A 22,973-nucleotide genomic window follows, 5' to 3' on the forward strand; every position below is an offset into this window, starting at 1 on the left:
CCATTCCCCAACAATAATCATCTCTCACTATACATGAACCGCAATAGATGAAAATGCCTACAAAAACTTCACTTCCTGTCTTGGGGACAATAGCGGAACTACTTGCATATAGGCAGTTTGGTACATGTGCAGCATCCAGCCCTCCTGCCAGCAGCCTATCAAAATCTGACAGGCTAAAATACACAGCAGCTGGACACTGTACTCGGCAGTCCCTAAATGCATAAAGCCTTAAATGCCAGAACCACCCAGCACAACGTCCAGGCTGCATGTGTTCTGTCAGATATTGCGACCCATCAGAATTTGTAATGGAAGTGGCGTTTCGTCGTCACCATTTTGCTACACCTCACACTCTACCATAGTAAGGATACACCGAGAAGGAGCTAAGTGGACATCTTGTTACACCTACCAAAGTCTTGCATTTTACACTTTTTTTTTTAAACAGTGGACTGAGTTGATATAGTAAAATATAGTACTTAAAAGGGGAGCTCCACCCTAAAGTGGAACTCACGCTAATCGGAACCCCCCCCCCCCCTCCCTTCGGTGTCGCATTTGACACCTTTCAGGGGGAGGGGGGTGCAGATACCTGTCTAAAGACAGGTATTTGCACCCACTTCCGGCCACAACAGTCTCGGGCAGACTGTGGTCATGACGTCACCTCCCCCCCCGTTGTGTGCTGGGAACACTTGGCTCCCAGTACACAGCGGGAGCCAATCGGCAGGCGCAGCGTGACTCGCGCATGCGCCGTAGGGAACCGAGCAGTGAAGTCGGAGCGCTTCACTTCCTGGTTCCCTCACCGTGGATGGCGGGGGGAGCAGCAGAGTGACGATCGATCGCTCGTCCTCTGCTGCGGACGGCGCTGGACTCCAGGACAGGTAAGTGTACCAATATTAAAAGTCAGCAGCTGCAGTATTTGTAGCTGCTGGCTTCTAATTTTTTTTTTTTTTTTAATGGCACTTCCGCTTTAAAACTCCATCTGGTTTACATGTTGAATTTTAAAAGCAGCGGCAAAGCCTGTTCATTTCACAGGCTTGCTAATCGGACAGAAGTTGGCTGCTTTTAAAATTCAACATGTAAAGATATACACAGAGTTGTAAGTACTGTATTTCACTATATCAACTCAGTTTATTGTTAAAAACAGTGTAAAATGCAAAACAAACATGGGTGTAACAAGATGTCCGCTTGCCCCCTTCTCAGTGTATTTTTATTGTGGTGGAGTGTGGAGTGTAGTAAGCTGGTGGTGATGAAACATCACTTCCGTTACCAATTCTGACGTGTCACCTAAACTGACGGTACACAGGCAGCAAGGCTGGATGCTGCACCTATGCCTCCTAGGCACCCAAAATCTGTGTGCTTAAGGCCCAAAACTTGCCTGGTTGTTAACCTTTTTGTAAAATGCAAAAATAGTGCTCCTACTGCAATCTGTGTCCTTGTTGGAAATATTCAGCCCTCTTCCGGTCTTGGTGATTAAATAGGAAGTATGGGAAAATTGCCTCAACAGGACAGACACGTGGTCAAATCTGGCAGAGGTTCTAACCCTTCTCCACTCTATCAAAAACTAAAATGAAACTACTGCCGATTTCCAATTCAGGCTAAGCATTTAAATATCAAGCATGCACAATTACCATACATGCGTCTTTATGAGGTGTAATGTGAAACTTACGTGAAAGGGTAAACCATAGCAGCCACCGACGGTTCGGAGCGTGAACAGACATAGTCAAAATCCAGCATGCCTTGCACAGCCCGGGTCTGCATACCCCATACAATAGATTTGGTGTGGCGGCTAAATAGCGTAGTGGCCTTTGCTGCAATAGATAAGACACAGATTAGTGAGAGAAGAGTGGTAAAATAGATAAGGGGCAACAGACACATGAATGAAACCCAAGCAGAGAGGTGGCAAGGACAATAAGCACACAGAGATCCAAAGAACATGGGCACCCAACAAAAAGGTATGCATCTACAGAATTTCAGATGGACAATCCATTTTCCTCACCGTTTCTCCACTATCATGTATGCTACATAACTGAAGTTTGAAAGTAATACTTTTTCTGTTAAGTTGCTAATTATCCTTTGTACTAAAGGAGGGAGATGGGAGGGAGGAGATTTACATTGTAGTTCAATTTGATAAACACATTTTAACTAGCACTTGAGTATAAAGAGGCCATGAATGGATGACCTGCTACCCACTGGGGAAAATGCATTGAAAAACCAAAAATCTGGAAGCCAAAAAAAAAAAAAAAAAAGATGGAAAACCTCAGATTATCCACATAAAAAAAAAAAAAAAAACTTTATATGTTGCACAACAAAACATTTAGCAAGTGCATTTTTAACCTCCTAAGGACTTGCTATGGTATACAGTTCACAGTTAAGCTTTCATGATGCTTATGGAACATCCATCCTCTGCCTTCAAGCAGATTTCACATTATTATTATTGCACTGGAGTTGGGAAACACAGAAAAACACTTATTTGGTTCTTATGTGAGAGAAAAAAAAAAAAGGCTGGGTACATTTAAATGTGGGGTGCCACCGCCAATAATAAGACAAAAAAAAATAAAAATGATATACTACAACCACACAGCCATATTGCAGACCTGGTTGTTTTTAAAGGAAAACTGCACAAAGCAAAACAGCTGTATGAGAAGTAGGGTTGCAACAATACCATATTAGATGGAGAACAAGTACCGATACTTTTTTGTTTACATCATGTGACGAATATGTAGCACTGATGACACATGGACTGTGCCAGAATTTTTTTTTTTTTTACAGTGTATTTTTATTTTATGCTTACAAAGCTCAGAGGGGTAGAGGACAGTGTCAGTTTTTTTTTTTTTTTTTTTTTTTATTATTATTTTTACAATTTAACCTTTTAAATATGTATTACAGTTTTATTTTTATTTTTTTATCAGCCCTGTTGAGGGGCTTTGGGGAGACATCAGTGGCCTGAGCAGACCCCCGACATCTCCCTTTTGAGACAGAGAAAAAGACTAAGGACACAGATTCCCCAGTCCCGTTTGCTGCAGCCTCAGCTGCACTGGATATGAATGGAGAGGAGACAAAGGCTGCTCTCCATTCATAAACTCAAGCATCGTAAGCACAGAGTCAGTGATCACGGTAAATGACATATTTACCGGGCTCCTTTCTCCACTCTATCCTGACAGATTGAGGACAAAAGGGGGCGGAGGAGCACAGAGGGGAAGCTGAGCGGAGCACAGAGGGGGACTGGAGGAGGATACAGGGACAGCCAGGAGTGATCGGTGCGTCAGTGGGGGGAGTTACAAGCACCAATCACCTTGTATAGATTTCAGTAGGAGCAGCTGACAGCCGATTTTCCTCCTCTCCCTTCTGTGCATTTCAGCTGCTTTTTTTAAACCTATACCAGGGGGATCAATGCTTGCAACTCCCTCACCGATCACCCCCGAGTCCCCAGGTATCGAATCAAGCATCGGAGCATTTGCCTGAGTAAAAGTACTCGGGCAAATGCTCAGTATTGGCACCGATAGGAGGAGGTTTTCATTTAATAATTGCTGCTTTGAGTCAAGTTGTGTCAGCCCACTACAGACATGACCATTTTTGTTGCGAACTTGAACATTTTGGAGAAATAGTCCTTCCACAAAAAAGTTTGGTAATAGTAAGGCCCCTTTCACATTGAGGGGTTTTTCAGGCGGTACAGCGCTAAAAATAGCGCTGCTATCGCGCCTGAAAAACTCCTTCACTGCAGACTCAATGTGAAAGCCCGAGGGCTTTCACACTGAGGCGATGCGCTGGCGGGAGACAAAAAAAATCTCCTGTCAGCAGCATCTTTGGAGCGGTGAAAGGAGCGGCATGTATACCGCTCCTTCCCATTGAAAACAATGGGAAACCGCGGCAATACCGCCCGCAATGCGCCTCTATAGAGGCGCATTGCGGGCGGTATTAACTCTTTATCGGCCGCTAGCGGGGGTTAATACCGCACCGCTAGCGGCTGATACCCGCGGCAATTCCGGCGGTATAGCGCCGCTATTTTTAGCGGCGTTATACCGCCACCGCAGCTCCCGCCCCAGTCTGAAAGGGGCCTAAGACTTTATTATCATCACAGCAACTCTTTATCAAAAGGCTTAGGTTCCATGCACACTGAAGCTGATAAACTGTAGTTTATTGGCGTTTGGGCTTTTTTTTTTTTTTTTTTTTTTTTAAAGCCCATAAACTGAACTCTATATTAGCCTATGTGCCCATGCACACATTGACGTTTAGTGTTAATGAGCTTTGGAGTTTATTGGCTTTTTTCTGAATGCCCGAAATTTGCGTTCAAACTGACGTTTTTCGTCGGGAAAAAACGAAAAACGCCAGCGCCAGAGTTTTTTTATCCATTGAAGAAGAAAAAAAAAAAAAACTACACTGAAAAACTCTGATTAAAGCTATTGCAAAAACGCTAAAAAAACGTTGAAAGGCTCCCTGCAAAGCTACTGGCATTTTTTGATAGCTTTTTTAGCTTCAGTGTGCATGGAGCCTTAGTTTTAGCAACGTATACAAATGGCATGGCAGGTACCCACTTACACAAAAGACAACAGAGCTTTTCCTGACTAGACTATTTCCATGGCATCCAGGAGCTGTACTAAAATACTCTGGGGGGGGGGGCGTGGCCTAGAGCATGGAGCAGTTGGTATGGTCTCCTCCGCTCCCACTAATCCTGGGTACAGATAGCCCCCACAAAGACCTCTAATCACCTCACAATGGGGAGGAAAGGTAGCGCCGCCTCATATACTTGATAGCAATTTTAATAATAGCTCAGCTGGTCTGTGACCAATTGCAGCAGATCAAGGTAATGTGCTCTGATGTTTTCCACAGATTAATGTGCGTTGCAGATTGACTGACCCCTCCCTGTGGTCTGTATTGTTGCCTTATCTTTTCATAAAATACTGTCCCCTTTCCCTTTTTCCCTTCTACCTTCCTTTTGGCTCCTCTGGTACTCTTATATGAAGATGAGTTCTCCTAGTTCATTCCATCTTATTTAATAAATGGCTGCACCAATTTCCCTGAAAGTATCCTCCTTGAACTGCAGAGGCTTTAATGTCCCTGATAAACATAGCCAGATCTTGTATCTTCGGACCCAAAATTATTTTACTGTAAGAAACCCATTTCTGTTCTGATACAATCCCTTGCTTACTTCATAAACAATATCCCACTTGGTTTCATAGTACCAATCCCTCTGCCAGATCCAACTATAGCCCGCTGCTCACAAAAATCAGGTGGTTGACCGAAGCACGGCGTGTTCTTCAATCCTCTTGGTTCGGTCAAATTAATATATTTTAAAAATGGATATACCGTACTCCCTAAATTATTGTACCTATTTCAGGCTTTACCCATAGCACTTCCTTCCTCCTTTTTTCACACCCTCCATTTCTGCATAAAACATTTAAGTGTCATTACATGAGATAATTTATGAGGGCTTGTTAAGGGGCGGAATTAGGGACAGGGCAGGGTAGGGTAGTGGTTGGGTGGGGCAACTGGTGGCGAGTAACCCTTAAGGCTTGGCTAGTAGCTCAGGTCTTGAAATTTTGAGTCCTGGTCTAGCAAAAGCATTTAAACTACTATATGCAGAAAAAAATTTGATGGGCCCTGGGCATAGTACTGAACATTTGTAGTTTGTTTCACAATTCAGACACTTGCAAAATATTAACAAACGGAAGCAATGTAAAAACATGAAACATTACTTGATATTACAACAAAAGAGATCAGTCCCACAATAACTGAATTACTGGTGGACAGCACTAAAATACTTTGTTCTTTATTGTCCGTTGTGGGAAATGGAAAGATAGAATTATTCAGAGAGTAAGGATATATGCAGCTGCCTTCAAAAGCTGCATAATACCCAACTGTCTAAGAATTACTATCTTCTTGTGTCCCTCAAAAGATTTCAAGAAGGTGGTTATGTACAAAAATCTTATTTTTGCACATACAGTAATGGTAATCTAGATTTTGCATACAGGTGGAGATGGGTGGGGACAAGGCAGCGGAATACACACACTAGGACTGTAAAGACCACAGTGCAAACAGAGCACAGCAAACAACCAGCTCTTAGCTACCAGCCTACCTTTAGCTGGTCCATGTATGGCCGCTGTATCTGTTAAAATGAGATAGTTAGGTTGCACGCCGAAAATTGAAGCTTTAAAAGTGATGCAAAAATGAAGGCCCTGTAAAATGTATCATATGCTTTCCTATAAGCTCATCAAGTTATTTATTTAAAGAGGATCTAACCCTAGGAACAAAACATTAAGTCAGCCACTACAAATACTGTAGCTGCCGACTATAAAATTTTTTTTTTTTTTTTTAAAGTGTATTTTGTGCGTGTACTCGAGAGAGGAGCCGGACTGCAGGAGTTGGGAGTAGGCAGGCCTCCCCCAGAGGCAATCTGCCACCTTTCTCCATGCCCCGGGTGGCAATGGCAGGTGTGTGAGGGGGTCCTCCCACACAGCCCGCCCTACCTGCTCCGCTTTGAAGCCCAAACGGGCAGAGGGACTCCCTATAAGGGAGTGAGAGGATTAGCCCGCTCAACCAGCCCCGTTAGTCCTTCGCCTCTCTTTTTAGAGACCGCGTGGTCAAAGTGCGTGATGTTAACCCAATTTCAAGTGCGTGTAAGTGTGGTGGTTTTTGTGGGAGGGGGGTGGGCGTACTAAGCGCAGGCTTACCTCGCATAGCACACCCACCGGGAGCCGGGCTGAGGCCACCAAACTCAATTCACATGTAGCCGAGACCGGGATCCGAACCCCTAGCTGCAGAGGTGAATGGCTTGTCAGCGCAGTGCCAATCGCGTTGAGCCACCGCAGCTCCACTGCCGACTATTAATAAATGAACACTTACCTGTCCAAGGATCAAGCACTGTCCTCGCCCGAGCCGGTTGCTCACTGGTGTTCAGGTCCCCGATGCTTGCCTCTTTAGTGTGGGAAGCTAGCTATGACTCCTTGTGGCTTCACAGCCAGCTTCTCACCGCACTTTGTAAATAGTCCTGTAGCCTTCTGGGATCTTTGATTCATCCCAGAAGGCTGCAGGCAAAGGGGGCAATCTGGAGATAGATAGAGGAGTCGGAAAAGCACAACTTCCCCTCTTGGGTGGAGTTCTAATTTAAGGAAACCTACACTCTGAGAAATGGAGGGCATTATTATTGACCTCTTCTTCAAAGAATGTTAGTTGTGTTGGTTAATCCAAGCCAAATAGCTTGAATATCACTCAAAGGCTAAATGCCAATAAGGTGCCTCAAAGAACACAAATCAGAGATGACCAGGGAAGTTAAGCTTTTTGTATCCACCCACCATGATATGACAACTTAGGCACCGCTATGACCAATCACAAGAGGTTTTCCCACTTTTCTCTCCATAACTGTAACAGTAAAGCTGGCTATACATGGTTAGTTTTGTTTTTTTCTCAACCAGCCATAAACAACTAGGATGAAGGAACCTCCTCCCGCTGGGATACTATTCTGACAGTGGGACTGGCTGCTGTTGGAATACACTGATCAGTGGCTGCAACCACCTAGCTGCAACTGCTGATCGACAAACATTTTCCAGCATGTCCCATTGACAGAAGTAGATGAAACAATTAACTTCTGGCAGGTGTGGACAGCCACACACCGATCAGAATTTGGGCATTCCCTGCTAAACCAGCCGAAACTCGATCAGTGTTTGGCCAGTGTTAATCTAAGCTTTTCAGACAGAATAATTTAACTAATGGAGGTGGCATGTAGAAATAGCACACATTATCCAACAGTTTGCTGGGATACTAAAGGTTGTGCCAGCTTCACCAGTGCCATAAAAAAAAATGTATATTTAAAATAAATGTGGCCAGCAGATGTAAACCTAACCTTATAAACATTATGGTTACTGTAAATGAAATGGAGAAATAAAGAATTTGAAGACACAGAAAAGTTATTAGAAGACTATATTACCACTAGGTAGAGTTGGCTTGGCCTTTTTAGCTGGAGTGATGTCCTCTTGTCTGGTTTCGGAGAATGATGCTGTTCTGCTGGGTGCAGGAGTCTACAAGACAAAACTTAGCTTTCAGAGAAAATACCTAAACAATATCAACAGCTGCTTAGGGAGAGTCCAGACAAATATTTTTTCCCCAGAGACACGGAGATTGATTTACTAAAGGCAAATATAGACAGTTGCTCCAGATCTGAGGGGAAGCTCTGCTGATTTCTATCATCCAATCATGTACAAGCAAAAATAGGATTTTTTGTACTCAACGTAAAATCCTTTTCTCCATGGACAGACACAGCTCCTCAAATCTTGACAAGTGGGTTACGTTCCCTGTTTACAGTAGAGGACTAGGCAGAAACATGTTAGATAATTAAATACATGTTACATTAACAGAGTTGAACAGCCCCGCCCCCTCCTCACTGCAGCATGAAGCCTCAGTTCGTAACAAGCAGTACAAACCTAAAAAGGAGGGGTGGGTGCTGTGTCCGTCCATGGACTTCAGAGAAAAGTATTTTACGGCGAGTACAAAAAAAAAAGAAAATACTATTTTCTCTGATCGTCCATGGACGGACACAGCTCCTCAAATCTTGACAAGTGGGACGTCCCCAAGCAGTGTCAAAAATGAGGAGTGGGAAATACATCAGTAAAACCAATTTTAACTTCACCCCAAAACAAGCACAGCTCCTCAACGGAGGAGGTGCAACTTTAAACAGCCGCCTGCAAAAACTAGCGGCCAAAAGAAGCATCAGAAGATGCACTCTCAGCAACCATGTCAATTCTGTTAAAGGCGTGAACGGACTACCAAGTCGCCGCCTCGCACACCTGTGAGACTTTGTCCTGGTCGAAAGAGCATTAGGCATGTATGACAGCCTACCTGATCCACCGAGAAATGGTGGTTGACAAGACCGCCAGGCCCTTTTGTGGACCAGACAACGACACAAAATAGTCAGATTTCAGAAACGGAGCCATAGCAGGGTGTCACACCCGCAAAGCATGTACCACGCCTATAGTATGAAAGGCAACCTCTGTAGGAATGCGCCGGCCGAGGACAGAAGGATGGAAGAAAATTTCCTTATTCCAACGAAAGGCCGAAACCACCTTCGAAAGAAGGGAAGGTCACGGGTGCACCACCTAATCCTTATGGAGGATCAAGCATGGCGGCTTGCAAGACAAGACCGCCAACTCAGAAACCCCTCTAACAGAGGTAAAAGCCACTAAAGGGGCCACCTTCTGAGATGGTGTCAAGAGAAATCTCTCTGATGTTTCCAAAAGGAAGGTTCCAGAAGAACCGAGAGCACCAGAGTCAAAACTCAAGGGGGGAGAGATGGGCCAAGACAGACCCGATCTCTTAAAGTCTGGCTTCCAATAGCCATGTTGAGCAAGTCAGTGACTGTACAACAGGAGGAAGTATGGGACCTCGAGACAGAGGGACCTTCTGCCCTGGCAACCTGCCAGGGTACCTCCGCTACCAGGCGCCCCGAGATCAGCATACCAAGGACGCCGAGGCCAAGCTGGAGTGATTAGAATCATCGGGATCTCCTAAGCCCCCACACTGTGGAGCAGCCGAGGAGCAACTACAATGACGGAACGGCAAAAAATTGCCAATACAGACCCCACAGGGCCACCAGCGTGACTGACGCGTCTGTACCAGATCACTAGGCCTGGCCACTAACTTTGACACCCTTGCGGTGGAGACGAGCAGCCAGGAGATCCACGCCCTGTGAGGCTCACCTACCTGCAAGGGAGCCGCAACACCCCAAGCACAGTCGCCCTGGTCCAGCATCTGCTGGTAAACCTGAAGGTAGACCGAAGCCATGGAAGTGGCGTTGTCTGGCTAAAACCAGATCAGACGACCTTGCAACCTCCTCAACCACGAGGAGAAGCATAGCCAGCTCTCCTAAAATAGTAGGGCAGAGAACGGTATACAGGGTCCACAGCAGCTGGTAGACCCAGGCGGTCTCCCACCCAGGCACTAGTCAGGCCCGACCCTGGGTAGTTACCGAGAGCGGACACATGGAGGTGTGGCCGCAGATCCACGCAAGTCCAGCGACTCAGAGCCGACTGGACCCCCCAGGTGCCCCCACAACCCTTGAGGCTGGCATCTGTCGTAAAAACACTGACCACTGGAAGGAAGAAACAACTTCCCGGACCGAAGAGTCTGGAATCTTTGTCACCAACTCAGAGAGACTCTGACTAGGTGGTGCACCGGAATTTGATGTCGGAGACAGGCAATTTTTACCACCTGGACAGTATTTCCACCGGAAAACCCAAGTGTGGACCTGGGCATACAGTAGCGCCTCGAAGAAGGCTACCCACAGGCCCAAGACCAGCAGGTGCCCGGAGAGAAGACCGATTGCGTGATGTCAATAACTTCCCCGCAGACTGAAGCATCTGCAATTTCTCCAGGGAAAGGACCTTCGCCAACGAGGAATCTGGATCAACTCTAGATACTCCAACTTTCTCCCGGAACCTAGCATGCCCAGGATTTGAACCCTGGGTCGCACACATGGAAGACGGGCTTGCTGCCACTGAGCTACACCTTCTGGCCCAATCTTCGGAGGGTCTGAATGGGAAGAACACATCCACTAGGTCTGAGACAGAAGTTGCTCTCAGAAGAACGTCGTCCCAGAGCCAACGAGGCAAAGCCTCGCTGTCCCAACAAAGTTAGGATAAGTACAAGCTCCTAGCTGGAAACCCATGGTGCCGACGCCAGATCAACAGGGGAGGGCCACAGGCTGACAGAGACCCTCTCTTACCATGAAGCACAGAAAGAACACTGTGACATGTGCAAAACGGGACATGCATGTATGCGTCCCTGATTTCCGAGGACGCCAGGACGTCCCCTGGATGGAGCGCAGCTACCAAACCAATGGATTCCATGCGGAACTAGCCAACGTTCACAAAGATATTCAGGGCCTGAGGCCCATAGAAAACCCCAAACCTCTCGTCCTGCAGGAAAGGTAAAATTACCCCGCAGCTTGGCAAGACCCACACTGCCCAAGGCAGACTGACAGGCCGGGAGAGGAAGACAGGAGGAAAGAACTTTGTTCTGTGGATAGGAGGAAACCCTATCTAGTACTCCGAAGATACCACCTCGCAGATCCACTGGTCAGAGAGCAGGGAGGTTTCACCAAATTGTGAACCTGCAACCTGCCCCCCACCCAGCGATAGGGAGGGAAGGCTACGTACAGTGGCAGGATTTGGGTGCCGGTGTGATCGGCTTACGCACCCAGGAACGGATTAGACCCCCAGCTGGGCCTTTGACGGCCTGGGAGGGTTGCCCATAAATAACACACACATAGTGTGTATGAATATTATGTAGGTGTATGCACACATGCCCTTGGAGGAAACTGAAGTACCCGGAGGAAACCCACGCAGATACAGGGAGCGACAATGCAAGCTCCAGGCAGATTGGTGTCAGTGTCCGATTCGAACCAATGACTTACTTGCTGCCAAGTATCGGAGTTAACCACTACACCACCGTGTGCATAAAACCATTCTGAAACAGACCTATATGATTACCTGGACCAGCTGGTCCGCTAGCCTAATAACTTCGGGGGAGAGTCGGCACTCCTCCGCTGTCTGGTGCAAAATGCTCACTCCGTGAGTGACTGAGACCCCAGAGTAGCGGCCGCAAGTCAGACCCCAGCATGGTAAACATGGAAAGGGTCAATACTTCGGATCTGCCATCAGTCAGATCCATACAAGCTGGGCCTCCTTCAATAGGGAGAATGGTCACCTATATATGACACCCGGAGGGTCCACCACCGGAGAAGAAACCCACCTCTTAAAGGGCTCTCCTCAAAGCCCTCAGCGGCTTTTCTCATTCCCCATCTAAGAAGTTCTCAAAGAAGGGCACAGAAGGAAAAAACCTACACAGAACGGTCTGAATTGTGAACCAAAAAAGACCAAGCCCTTGGTGGAAACCCAGCTGCGCTAACCAGCTGAAGAGAGTCCCGGACAGCAGTGAGAAGCGCACCCATAATGCCTTATCCTGCACTGACCCAGGTGTCCGGTCCGCGGCTCCATAACAGAGCATTCCCCAGGGGATAACGGGGGGAGGGGGCACTCTTTTAACCCCTGTCCGCAGTCCGCCCCCACCCTGGCACAAAAGTGTCCAGGACCAATAATAAAGCCTCTGTGGGAATCCCAAGTGCCAACACATGCTGCCATCACCAGCATGTTGGGGGAAGGACCCAGATACTGACTTCATAGCTTAAGAACATTTACATAATGTGTATAACATGTAGGTGCATGCAGCACCTGTCCTTGCAGATAAACTGAAGCTACACTGACTCCATTATTTAAAGGGGTGGTCCACTCATTTTTAATGTTTATTAAAAGTCAGCAGCTACAAAAAGTGTAGCTGCTGGCTTTTAATAAACATACACTTACCTGGTCTGCCGTCCAGTGCCTCTCCCCCCCCTCTCCGCCGGCGTCTCCATCCTAACTGTGGGCACCCGGCCGTGACAGCTTTCGGCTTCACGGCCGGGCACTCCCTTGCCATGCGCGAGCGGCGCTGCGGCATCTGATTGGACAGGCGATCGCCTGGGACCTGTCACGTGTCCCAGGCGATCGCCTACAGGAGGGGCTGCCAAAAGGCGATTAGACTATTCGCCTTTGCAGCCCCTCTGCGGAAGGAGGAAGTGGGACAGGAAGTCCCACTCCTCCTGAAGCCCCCATTCCCCCCCAAAAAAAAATTACATGCCAAATGTGGCATGTAAGGGGGCGAGGAGTGGATTAAGCTGGTGGAACTCCGCTTTAAGTAAAAAACTCCTAGGGCCCAGTTCAGACTGAACAGAAAAAAACACCACCACTCCTGCTGCGCTGACAGGGGGGGGGGATCCTCACCACACCAGAGGAGACTGCTCAGCGCCGCTGCCCGTGTCTCGCACACCGCTGTGTGTGTGAAGAGAAAACCGTGAGGTAAGCTGTGAGGTAGCCGTGGGGTGCTGTGTGAGGAGAATGGCGCTGCACGCCATAGGAATCAACACTAGAGGCCGAGGACTCAGGCAAGACGGTCGCTGAACGCAGCATATGGAGCTTGCCGTGGCCACAGGAAAATGTCCGACCGCCATAATATGCTGTATCATGGCGCAGCTACAACAAAATGGCCGCTAATGGGATTTTTAATAGAAACTGAACATCCACAAAAGAATGGCGCCAGCGCCGCCAGAACGGCAGCAAAACACAGAATTTTAAAAAGAGAAAACCTAGAAAGGCTGCCCAGCACCCCAAAACGTCCAGAAAAGCGCACCCCCAGCAGTAAAATACACATAGGCCAGGCGCACAGTCCCCTCAACCAGGTGCACCCCCACCCCGACAGCAATGTAAAACAGCAGAGGGAAAAGGGAGAAGGGAAGGGAAGATACCCAAACCCCAGGAATTCTCAGCCGTACCACCCCCCCCTAAGAGGGAGGGACTGTACTTACCCGTCCATGCGAAGACTCACTGACGCATTCCAGACAGGCGTACAACCGCAATGGAGGTAGTCCTTGGCCCGGTCCACTGTGAGGGAGACAACACCACAGCCCAGTCATGTGCGGACCTCGGAGCAAAGCTCACTGGCCACCCCAGGAGTCATGGGGCATGTCGTGGCAGACCCAGCCTCTTTACAAAGGTGTGCTCATGCTCGCCGACTTGAGAAGACTACAAGGATCTATAATATCCAGCCTGTCTCTCAGCCAACAGTTGATAGAAGTCAAAAAGACAAAATAAAATAAAATCTTTTCCTCAGGGCGCTGGGCCCAAAGGGAGCCATACGTCCTTCTCCTTTGCTAGGCAGAACGAAACGGAGGCTGCATGCTGCAGTGAGGAGGGTTATGTCTGGAGGGACCGCTCCCTGGGTGGGGCTGTTCAACTCTGTTAATGTAACATGTATTTAATTATCTAACATGTTTCTGCCTAGTCCTCTCCTGTAAACAGGGAACATACAGTGAGGAAAATAAGTATTTGAACACCCTGCTATTTTGCAAGTTCTCCCACTTGGAAATCATGGAGGGGTCTGAAATTGTTATCGTGGGTGCATGTCCACTGTGAGAGACATAATCAAAAAAAAAAAATCCAGAAATCACAATGTATGATTTTTTTAACTATTTATTTGTATGATACAGCTGCAAATAAGTATTTGAACACCTGAGAAAATCAATGTTAATATTTGGTACAGTAGCCTTTGTTTGCAATTACAGAGGTCAAACGTTTCTTGTAGTTTTTCACCAGGTTTGCACACACTGGAGAAGGGATTTTGGCCCACTCCTCCACACAGATCTTCTCTAGATCAGTCAGGTTTCTGGGCTGTCGCTGAGAAACACGGAGTTTGAGCTCCCTCCAAAGATTCTCTATTGGGTTTAGGTCTGGAGACTGGCTAGGCCACGCCAGAACCTTGATATGCTTCTTACAGAGCCACTCCTTGGTTATCCTGGCTGTGTGCTTCGGGTCATTGTCATGTTGGAAGACCCAGCCTCGACCCATCTTCAAAGCTCTAACTGAGGGAAGGAGGTTGTTGCCCAAAATCTCGCAATACATGGCCCCGGTCATCCTCTCCTTAATACAGTGCAGTCGCCCTGTCCCATGTGCAGAAAAACACCCCCAAAGCATGATGCTACCACCCCCATGCTTCACAGTAGGGATGGTATTCTTGGGATGGTACTCATCATTCTTCTTCCTCCAAACACGGTTAGTGGAATTATGACCAAAAAGTTCTATTTTGGTCTCATCTGACCACATGACTTTCTCCCATGACTCCTCTGGATCATCCAAATGGTCATTGGCAAACTTAAGACGGGCCTTGACATGTGCTGGTTTAAGCAGGGGAACCTTCAGTGCCATGCATGATTTCAAACCATGACGTCTTAGTGTATTACCAACAGTAACCTTGGAAACGGTGGTCCCAGCTCTTCTCAGGTTATTGACCAGCTCCTCCCGTGTAGTCCTGGGCTGATTTCTCACCTTTCTTAGGATCATTGAGACCCCACGAGGTGAGATTTTGCATGGAGCCCCAGTCCGAGGGAGATTGACAGTCATGTTTAACTTCTTCCATTTTCTAATGATTGCTCCAACAGTGGACCTTTTTTCACCAAGCTGCTTGGCAATTTCCCCGTAGCCCTTTCCAGCCTTGTGGAGGTGTACAATTTTGTCTCTAGTGTCTTTGGACAGCTCTTTGGTCTTGGCCATGTTAGTAGTTGGATTTTTACTAATTGTATGGGGTGGACAGGTGTCTTTATGCAGCTAATGACCTCAAACAGGTGCATCTAATTTAGGATAATAAATGGAGTGGAGGTGGACATTTTAAAGGCAGACTAACAGGTCTTTGAGGGTCAGAATTCTAGCTGATAGACAGGTGTTCAAATACTTATTTGCAGCTGTATCATACAAATAAATAGTTAAAAAATCATAAATTGTGATTTCTGGAATTTTTTGGGGGGATTATGTCTTTCACAGTGGACATGCACCTACGATGACAATTTCAGACCCCTCCATGATTTCCAAGTGGGAGAACTTGCAAAATAGCAGGGTGTTCAAATACTTATTTTCCTCACTGTAACCCACTTGTCAAGATTTGAGGAGCTGTGTCCGTCCATGGACGATAAGAGAAAATGCTGTTTTTTTTTTAATTTCCTTGCAAGGGATTGGGTGATCTTGGCAAAGTGAAGCTTTACCTCAATTACCAAGCACTGGAGCAAGTGCACGTTATATTTAGTAAATCACCCTCAATATCTATCCAAGCATGAAACATAGCACCTTAACTGTAAATCATACTATTCACATAACAAAAACATAATTTGAATGGGTGCAAGACATAAAACATAAGTAAATTGCAGAGAGTATAAAATAAATCATTTATAACATAGGCACATATTACTTTTTTGGGCTACAATAACATTTTAGTCTTGACACCTGTAAATGCACTTCTAAACATATGAAGAGTCTAGTTTAGTTCTATTGACATGTGCGACAACCTATGTCAGTTTTCAACCATCTTCTTTTATATTTGAGTCAATTGTATGATTTAATTATCTTTCAATAAAACCTTTGATTGTGAAAGAAAAGGTAAATAAAAAAAAAATTATATACAGTACAGACCAAAAGTTTGGACACACCTTCTCATTAAAAGTTTTCTTTATTTTCATGACTATGAAAATTGTAGATTCACACTGAAGGCATCAAAACTATGAATTAACACATGTGGAATTATACATAACAAAAAAGTGTGAAACAACTGAAAATATATTTCATATTCTAGGTTCTTCAAAGTAGCCACCTTTTGCTTTGATTACCGCTTGGCATTCTCTTGATGAGCTTCAAGAGGTAGTCACCTGGCGCAGCACCCCATCACTCTCCTTCTTGGTCAAATAGCCCTTACACAGCCTGGAGGTGTGTTTGGGGTCATTGTCCTGTTGAAAAATAAATGATGGTCCAACTAAACGCAAACCGGATGGAATAGCATGCCGCTGAAAGATGCTGTGGTAGCCATGCTGGTTCAGTATGCCTTCAATTTTGAATAAATCCCCAACAGTGTCACCAGCAAAGCACCCCCACACCATCACACCTCCTCCTCCATGCTTCACGGTGGGAACCAGGCATGTAGAGTCCATCCGTTCACCTTTTCTGCGTCGCACAAAGACACGGGGGTTGGAACCAAAGATCTCAAGTTTGGACTCCTCAGACCAAAGCACAGATTTCCACTGGTCTAATGTCCATTCCTTGTGTTCTTTAGCCCAAACAAGTCTCTTGTGCTTGTTGCCTTTCTTTAGCAGTGGCTTCCTAGCAGATATTCTACCATGAAGGCCTGATTCACACAGTCTCCTCTTAACAGTTCTAGAGATGTGTCTTCTGCAAAAGGTGGCTACTTTGAAGAACCTAGAATATGGAATATATTTTCAGTTGTTTCACACTTTTTTGTTATGTATAATTTCCACATGTGTTAATTTATAGTTTTGATGCCTTCAGTGTGAATCTACAATTTTCATAGTCATGAAAATAAAGAAAACGCTTTGAATGAGAAGATGTGTCCAAACTTTTGGTCTGTACTGTATATATTATATAAAACAGAAAATCCAAGCTGACCCAAGTAAAGTGATATTAAAAGGTTTGTTTTCTTATGGGAGTACTCGTGCGGGCTTGATCCTCAATCCTGAGGATAAAAAAAAAAAAAAGGAATTTTTCCAAATATCCTGGACACCCCCGAACCCTGCTGCAAATAGTGGCAGTAATGCCCTGTGCTGCCGGGTATAGCAGTCCATGTACCATATACTGCAGTACACCCCTTCAGAGTGAGCATCCATCATAATGCTCTCAATGGCAAGGGTTCATTAATCAGCACAACCACACTAACCAATGAGAAGTGCTTATTTTTTTTCTGGAACACCTTATCAAAAGAAAAAGCCTCAGATGCACTTCTCACTGGTCAGCATAGTCACATGATTGCACTGACCAAAGAGAGCTTGCCATTGCAAGTATTATGATGGATACTCACTCTGGGGCTGTGAATTTTGGTGTATAGACTGCTACACAAGAAATGCAGAACATCACAGTCGCCATGTGCAGTGGGCTCCAGAGGGGAGGCCAGGATATTTGGAGTTAGTTTACCTTTCCATATTTTTTATGAAATGAACCTACCTTTTTCTTTTTAACAGAAGGAATATTTATTGATATAACCAAGTGATTACAGGCTTACAAAGTACAGATGATATAGATCAGAGTGTCAAGGTTTTCAATAACAATCATAGAGTCAAATATCTCGTCTGAAGTGAAGAGAGGGGAGGGAATTTATATAACTTGCTTAGTACAGTACAATATTAATCAAGTCCTACAGTACACTGGATGCAAAGAAAAAAAAAAAGGGGGGGAGGGAGAGGGGAAGCGGAGAGGACCTGAACCCATCCCAGGGGAAATAAGGCAAACTGAGATCAGATCACATTAAATCGTTAACTGTCTAGCCACCACCCATGCTGCCTAAATCTTTTCAAACTTCTGAGGGCAGTTACGCCCCATGTACGTCAGCTTATATAAGGGCAAAGTGTCATTCACCAGCTTTTGCCAGAGGGACAACCCAGGAGGCTCAGAAGCCTTCCACTGAAGCAGGATTGCTTTCCTAGCATAAAAAGCAGAGTAAAAGATAAACAGCTTCTTGTGAGTAGAGGTGGGCACATTGTCAGTGATACCCAACAGCAGGGCCAACGCAACAGCAACGCCACCAATTGAGGCCATATCAGTCGCCACCCTCTGCCAAAACTCCTGAATTCGCAGGCAAAGCCAAACCATATGCATAAAATTCCCCATTTCTGACTTACATCTAGGACATTTATCCTCAGAAGTGCGATATATCACCGCCAGCCTCTGGTGTATAATAGACCCTGTGAATACATTTTCAGTTTGATAAAACGTTCCCTCGCCGAGATCATGAGGGGGATGCATTGCTGCATTCCCTCCGACCAGTCCACCGACGTGGGGGCCGGCAGATCGCGCTGCCAGGCCGAAAAGGCTTGCGACGCCCCAGGGCCCGCCGCACACGTCAGTCTGAAATATATAGACGATAGCGTCCTGTCCATTAGACGAGAGGTGAGGAGCCGTTCCACCAGAATGGGATCCGGGAACTGCGCTCGGACCGCATGCCGGAGTTGGAGGAATCGAAAGAACATCCAGGGGGGTAGCCCAAATTTACTCTTTAATGCACCAAAAGTAAGCAACCGCCCCTCCGGCATGATGTCACGCAGCGTCTTGATCTCATAACGCGCCCACAGCTGTGGGTCCGGCACAGTTCTCAGATGGGGTAGAGATGGATTCCCCCACAAGGGGACGTGGGGGGGGGGAGAACGTTCCGGGCTCAGCCAGAAGCCTCGAAACCTGTCCCCACACCGTCACCATAGTCTTCATGAGCGTGGTAATCAGGGAGTTAGCTCTGGCACCCCGATAAACTAGATTGCTCAAGTCGGCATAGGACCCCAGAATAGCTGCTTCAAGGGTGATCGCCGGATTGGCATGATCTTACGTGAACCACCACCGCACTGATACCAAGACTGCTGCCCAATAGTATTTTCTGAAGTTGGGGCGGGCCAAACCTCCCTCTGACAAGGGAAGCTGGAGTATATATGCCTATCCACCCTCGGAGCCGTGGCCTGCCAAATAAATGAACCAACCGCCTGATCAAGCTTAAGAAAGAATGCCCTGGGAATACTCACCGGCGTATGTCTGAACACGTACAAAAACTTGGGGAGTTAACTGTTGACTCTACCTACCGGTGTAAGGGGCAAGGTTTTCCAGGCCGAACACTGAGAAACTTCTGAAAAATTGGTTGTACATTAGTTTCAATATAGTCAGGTAGATGCCTCTGAACACGAATGCCCAAATATTTAAAGCCATCAACCCATTGGAGAGGGGCCGGCAGGTCAGGAGGAGGGGCTGGCCCATTCAGAGGGAAGAGGACCGATTTATCCCAATTAATCCTAATGCCCGAGAATCTACCAAATTCATTAATAAGGAGTAGGGCAGCTGACAGGGAACTGTGAGGATCATTAAGGTAAAGGAGAGTGTCGTCCGCATACATAGACACTTTCGACAATGCAGCAGACCGGCATACCAGCAACCTCAGGGGAGGACCAGAGCAGCATTGCCAGGGGCTCGATGGCAAGGGCAAATAACGTCGGGGAGAGGGGGCGCCCCTGCCTCGTGCTTTGGCAGGGTGGGAAAGGCGCAGAAAGAAGGCCATGCGTCCGAACTCTGGCGGATGGGTTGGCATAGAGCATCCGAAGCCAGGATATGAACCTCCGACCCAGGCCAAACCTCTGAAGAACCGCCCAAAGATATTCCCACTCCACCGAGTCAAAGGCCTTCTCAGCGTCCAGAGAGGCAATCACCTCCTCACCACCACCCCCCCCGGTCAATAACTGTAAACAGTCTCCGCAAGTTGATGTCCGTCCATTTGCCCGGCATAAAGCCAGTCTGGTCCCCATGAATCAGAGAAAGTATCAAGCATAAGGCAAGTCGCCAAGACCTTAGTAAAAATCTTTGCATCGACATTCAACAGCGAAATCGGCCGGTAGGATGAGCATAGGGTAGGGTCCTTTCCTGGCTTAGGGACCACAACCACAACAGCACGTTGCATGGTAGGAGGTAGTAAATGCACCTCAAGGGAGGCCAGTCAAAATCGCGGCAACAAAGAAGCGCCATGCGTTTTAAAGAATTCAGCTGGTAAACCATCATCCCCAGGAGTCTTCCCCGCCTGCAGGGAAGCCACCGCCACCTGAATTTCCTTCAGGGTGATTGGGGCATCTAGTGCCATGTGGGCCTCCCCCGATAGAGCAGGAAAGTCTAGCCTATCCAAGAAAGAGTGCAGTTTCCCAGGAGAATAATCTACTCTAGAGGAATAGAGCTGCTCATAGTAAGCTGCAAAACAGGCATTAATTTCCCCCGGGTCGGATACCGGCTCACCGGACCACCGGCGAATGTGAGCTATAGGAACAGAACTCGCTGGGTCTCTAGAGATCCAAGCCAGGAGGCACCCCATTTTCTCACCTTGCTCAAACACCCTCTGCGATTGATAAAAGGAGCTATTTCTTAGCAGCCGCCAGTCTAAGAAGCTGAACCTCCCGCACCGCCACCATTAGATCCACTCTCTGCCGCTCCCTGCCAGTGTCTACAAACTGCGCCTTCAACGACTGGGCCCTTTCCTCAGCCTGGGCTAGCGAAGCCCGAGAAGAAGCACGTACCGACCGAATAAGCGACTGATGGGAATTTTTAACCTGAAGCTTAAAATGCTCCCAGCGACCCGGAGATTCCTCTCCCGGAACATCAGTGGACCAGTACTCCGCAATAGAGGACTCCATCTCAGGCTCCACCCGCTCGTCCGACACCCAGAACCTCGAGAGGCACCAAAGGCCCCCACCAGGAGCCCTCCCAGGGTGTAACCCAAGCAGAATGGGAGCGTGGTCCGATATCCCCCCGGGAAGCACAGAAACATCATGCACTTTGGCCAAGATCAGGCTGCTGGCATAGATGAGATCAATTCGTGACATGGCCATATGCGTGGTTGAGCTACAGGTATATCCCCTAACCCCCGGATTCCTCCATCTCCAAACGTCTGTGAGGCCAAAAACCTCATCCCAGCGGGAGTGTCAAATCACTAAATTAGAGGACATTCTATCTAGGTTAGGGAAGGGCACCATGTTAAAGTCTCCTGCCAGGAGCATCGCACTGGTAGAGTAGGACACCACCAACTGCGCTTGTAACAGTCACCACCGTTTACGACCTTCCATCAACCCACGACAGCTCATCTGACACTCCAACCCTCCAACAGACATCAGAAATCCCATTTCCCAGAATAACGAGACTTGCTCCGTTACTGGTTTCAAATGCAAGACAACTTTAATGGCTAGCTCTCAAGTTTATATACAGTTTGTTCCTTTCATGCTTAATCAAACTCTCCACCCACCCATCACACCCTGGGGGGCTTCAATACACCTTCAGATGGCCAATTGCTAAACATTCTAGACATGTTGGCACCGGTCTATAATTATCATGACCTAATCACATTCCTTCATTAACAGAATTCAAACAAAACACCATCACACAATGATTTCTTCTCAATCCACATCTTTAGACAGACGTTCTGTCTCCGCATACAGCTTGACAAGTTCCATTCCACACACAACCAGTATTTAGTATACATAATGAGAGATCCTGGACCAGACTCAATTAGCATGTCAACAGTCTACTCTCAGAGATGAGTCATAGAATAAACCAACACTTAGCTCATATTGCAGGAGATATTGCAATCAGTAATGTCCCCTGTCCTGTAATTTAGGATATAATTTCTCAGTCACCCTATGGCCCTATCGGACATAAGGTGACCCTAGACATAAGAGTTATTAATGACGCTGGCACAGGAGTACCCCTCATCCTTCCAAAGTCTCTGTTTGTCCCAGGTCATTCCGTAACAGCGCTATTTTATTAAGGAGCCCAACAGTAGCCGGAGGCAGATTATAGAGGCCAACCAGAACCAGTGGCATACCAGCAAACTCAGCATGAAGTATGATATAGTTACCCTCCCGGTCCAGATGCAGGTCTAGCAGTGTGAACAACAGGGACTTGCGAACAAGAATGCTAACCCCCCCTGGCCCTAGTAGAGTGGGTGACATGATAATAGTGCCCCACCCAAGGTTTACGGAGGCTGAGGACTCTGCCACCCACAAGGTGCGTTTCCTGGAGAATGCAAATGTCCAGGGAGAGGCGCTGTAGAAATTTAAAGACTAGCGCCCGTTTGATTTTTGGAGCTAAGCCCCCGGACATTCCAAGATATCACAGATAGGGTAGCCATATGTAAGGTTAGGAGAATAGGACAGGAAGAGAAGCACCTAGACCCGGAACCTTCGAGTGCAACCACCTCGGGAGGCACCACCCGAGAGCAGCACCCCCCACCACCTGAATCAACCTGCGCAGATCTTGCATCACACACAATTGGTATTCCTTCAAACAGTAGTAAAACATAGAACAACAACAAAAGAAAAAAACAAAACAAAAAAAAAAAACACACAAAATCAACATTCCCACCCTGTACATTCATCATAACCAGAATGTACCTGGATCCCCCCAACAAAGGTGGTTATAAACCACATAGGGTCGTGAACATCAGTCAAGTAGGCAAGGTAAATCCGAGCACTAGGTGCATAGGTATATAGCAGAGGTGCCGCCAACAGAGCGGGACTCCAGAGAAAAATCTGCAATTACCTGGCATAGCCAGGGGCACAAGTCTTAATGGTGTCATCCAACGTCGAGTAGCACGCGATCAGGATCCAGGACAACCGCGTGTGGACAGGTACTACAGGGGCATGTCTCAGCCAAGAGCCCCGACAGCAGGACCAAGAATGGTGTAGTGTTCCGGCCATACAGGTGGGACAGTTCAGCATTAGCCGCCATTATGCAATAGTGAAGCAGAGCAACAGCCCCCTCCCAAAAGCAAGTCCCAGGGCCTACCAGTCTCCAAAGCTTTTAGGAAGTGCCAACAGGGCACCAACAAAAAAAAAAAGG

The 22,973-nt window shown here is 47.0% G+C and overlaps 1 protein-coding gene across 2 annotated transcripts in view; it reads right to left on the minus strand.

Moving 5' to 3' along the window:
- ACLY (ATP citrate lyase) overlaps positions 1 to 22,973 on the minus strand; it is a 137,151-nt gene that overhangs the window by 45,652 nt on the left and 68,526 nt on the right. Inside the window, exons 13-15 of one of the 2 annotated variants that reach the window (XM_040331686.1) lie at positions 7,916 to 8,006; positions 6,068 to 6,097; positions 1,661 to 1,802 (exon numbers count right to left, since the gene is read on the minus strand). In XM_040331686.1, the coding sequence (XP_040187620.1) occupies positions 1,661 to 1,802; positions 6,068 to 6,097; positions 7,916 to 8,006 (263 nt within the window). The remainder of the gene's footprint in view (positions 1 to 1,660; positions 1,803 to 6,067; positions 6,098 to 7,915; positions 8,007 to 22,973) is intronic. The other variant, XM_040331687.1, reaches the window with a different exon arrangement.

Source organism: Rana temporaria, chromosome 12, assembly GCF_905171775.1.
Source record: "Rana temporaria chromosome 12, aRanTem1.1, whole genome shotgun sequence".
Lineage (NCBI taxonomy): Eukaryota > Metazoa > Chordata > Amphibia > Anura > Ranidae > Rana > Rana temporaria.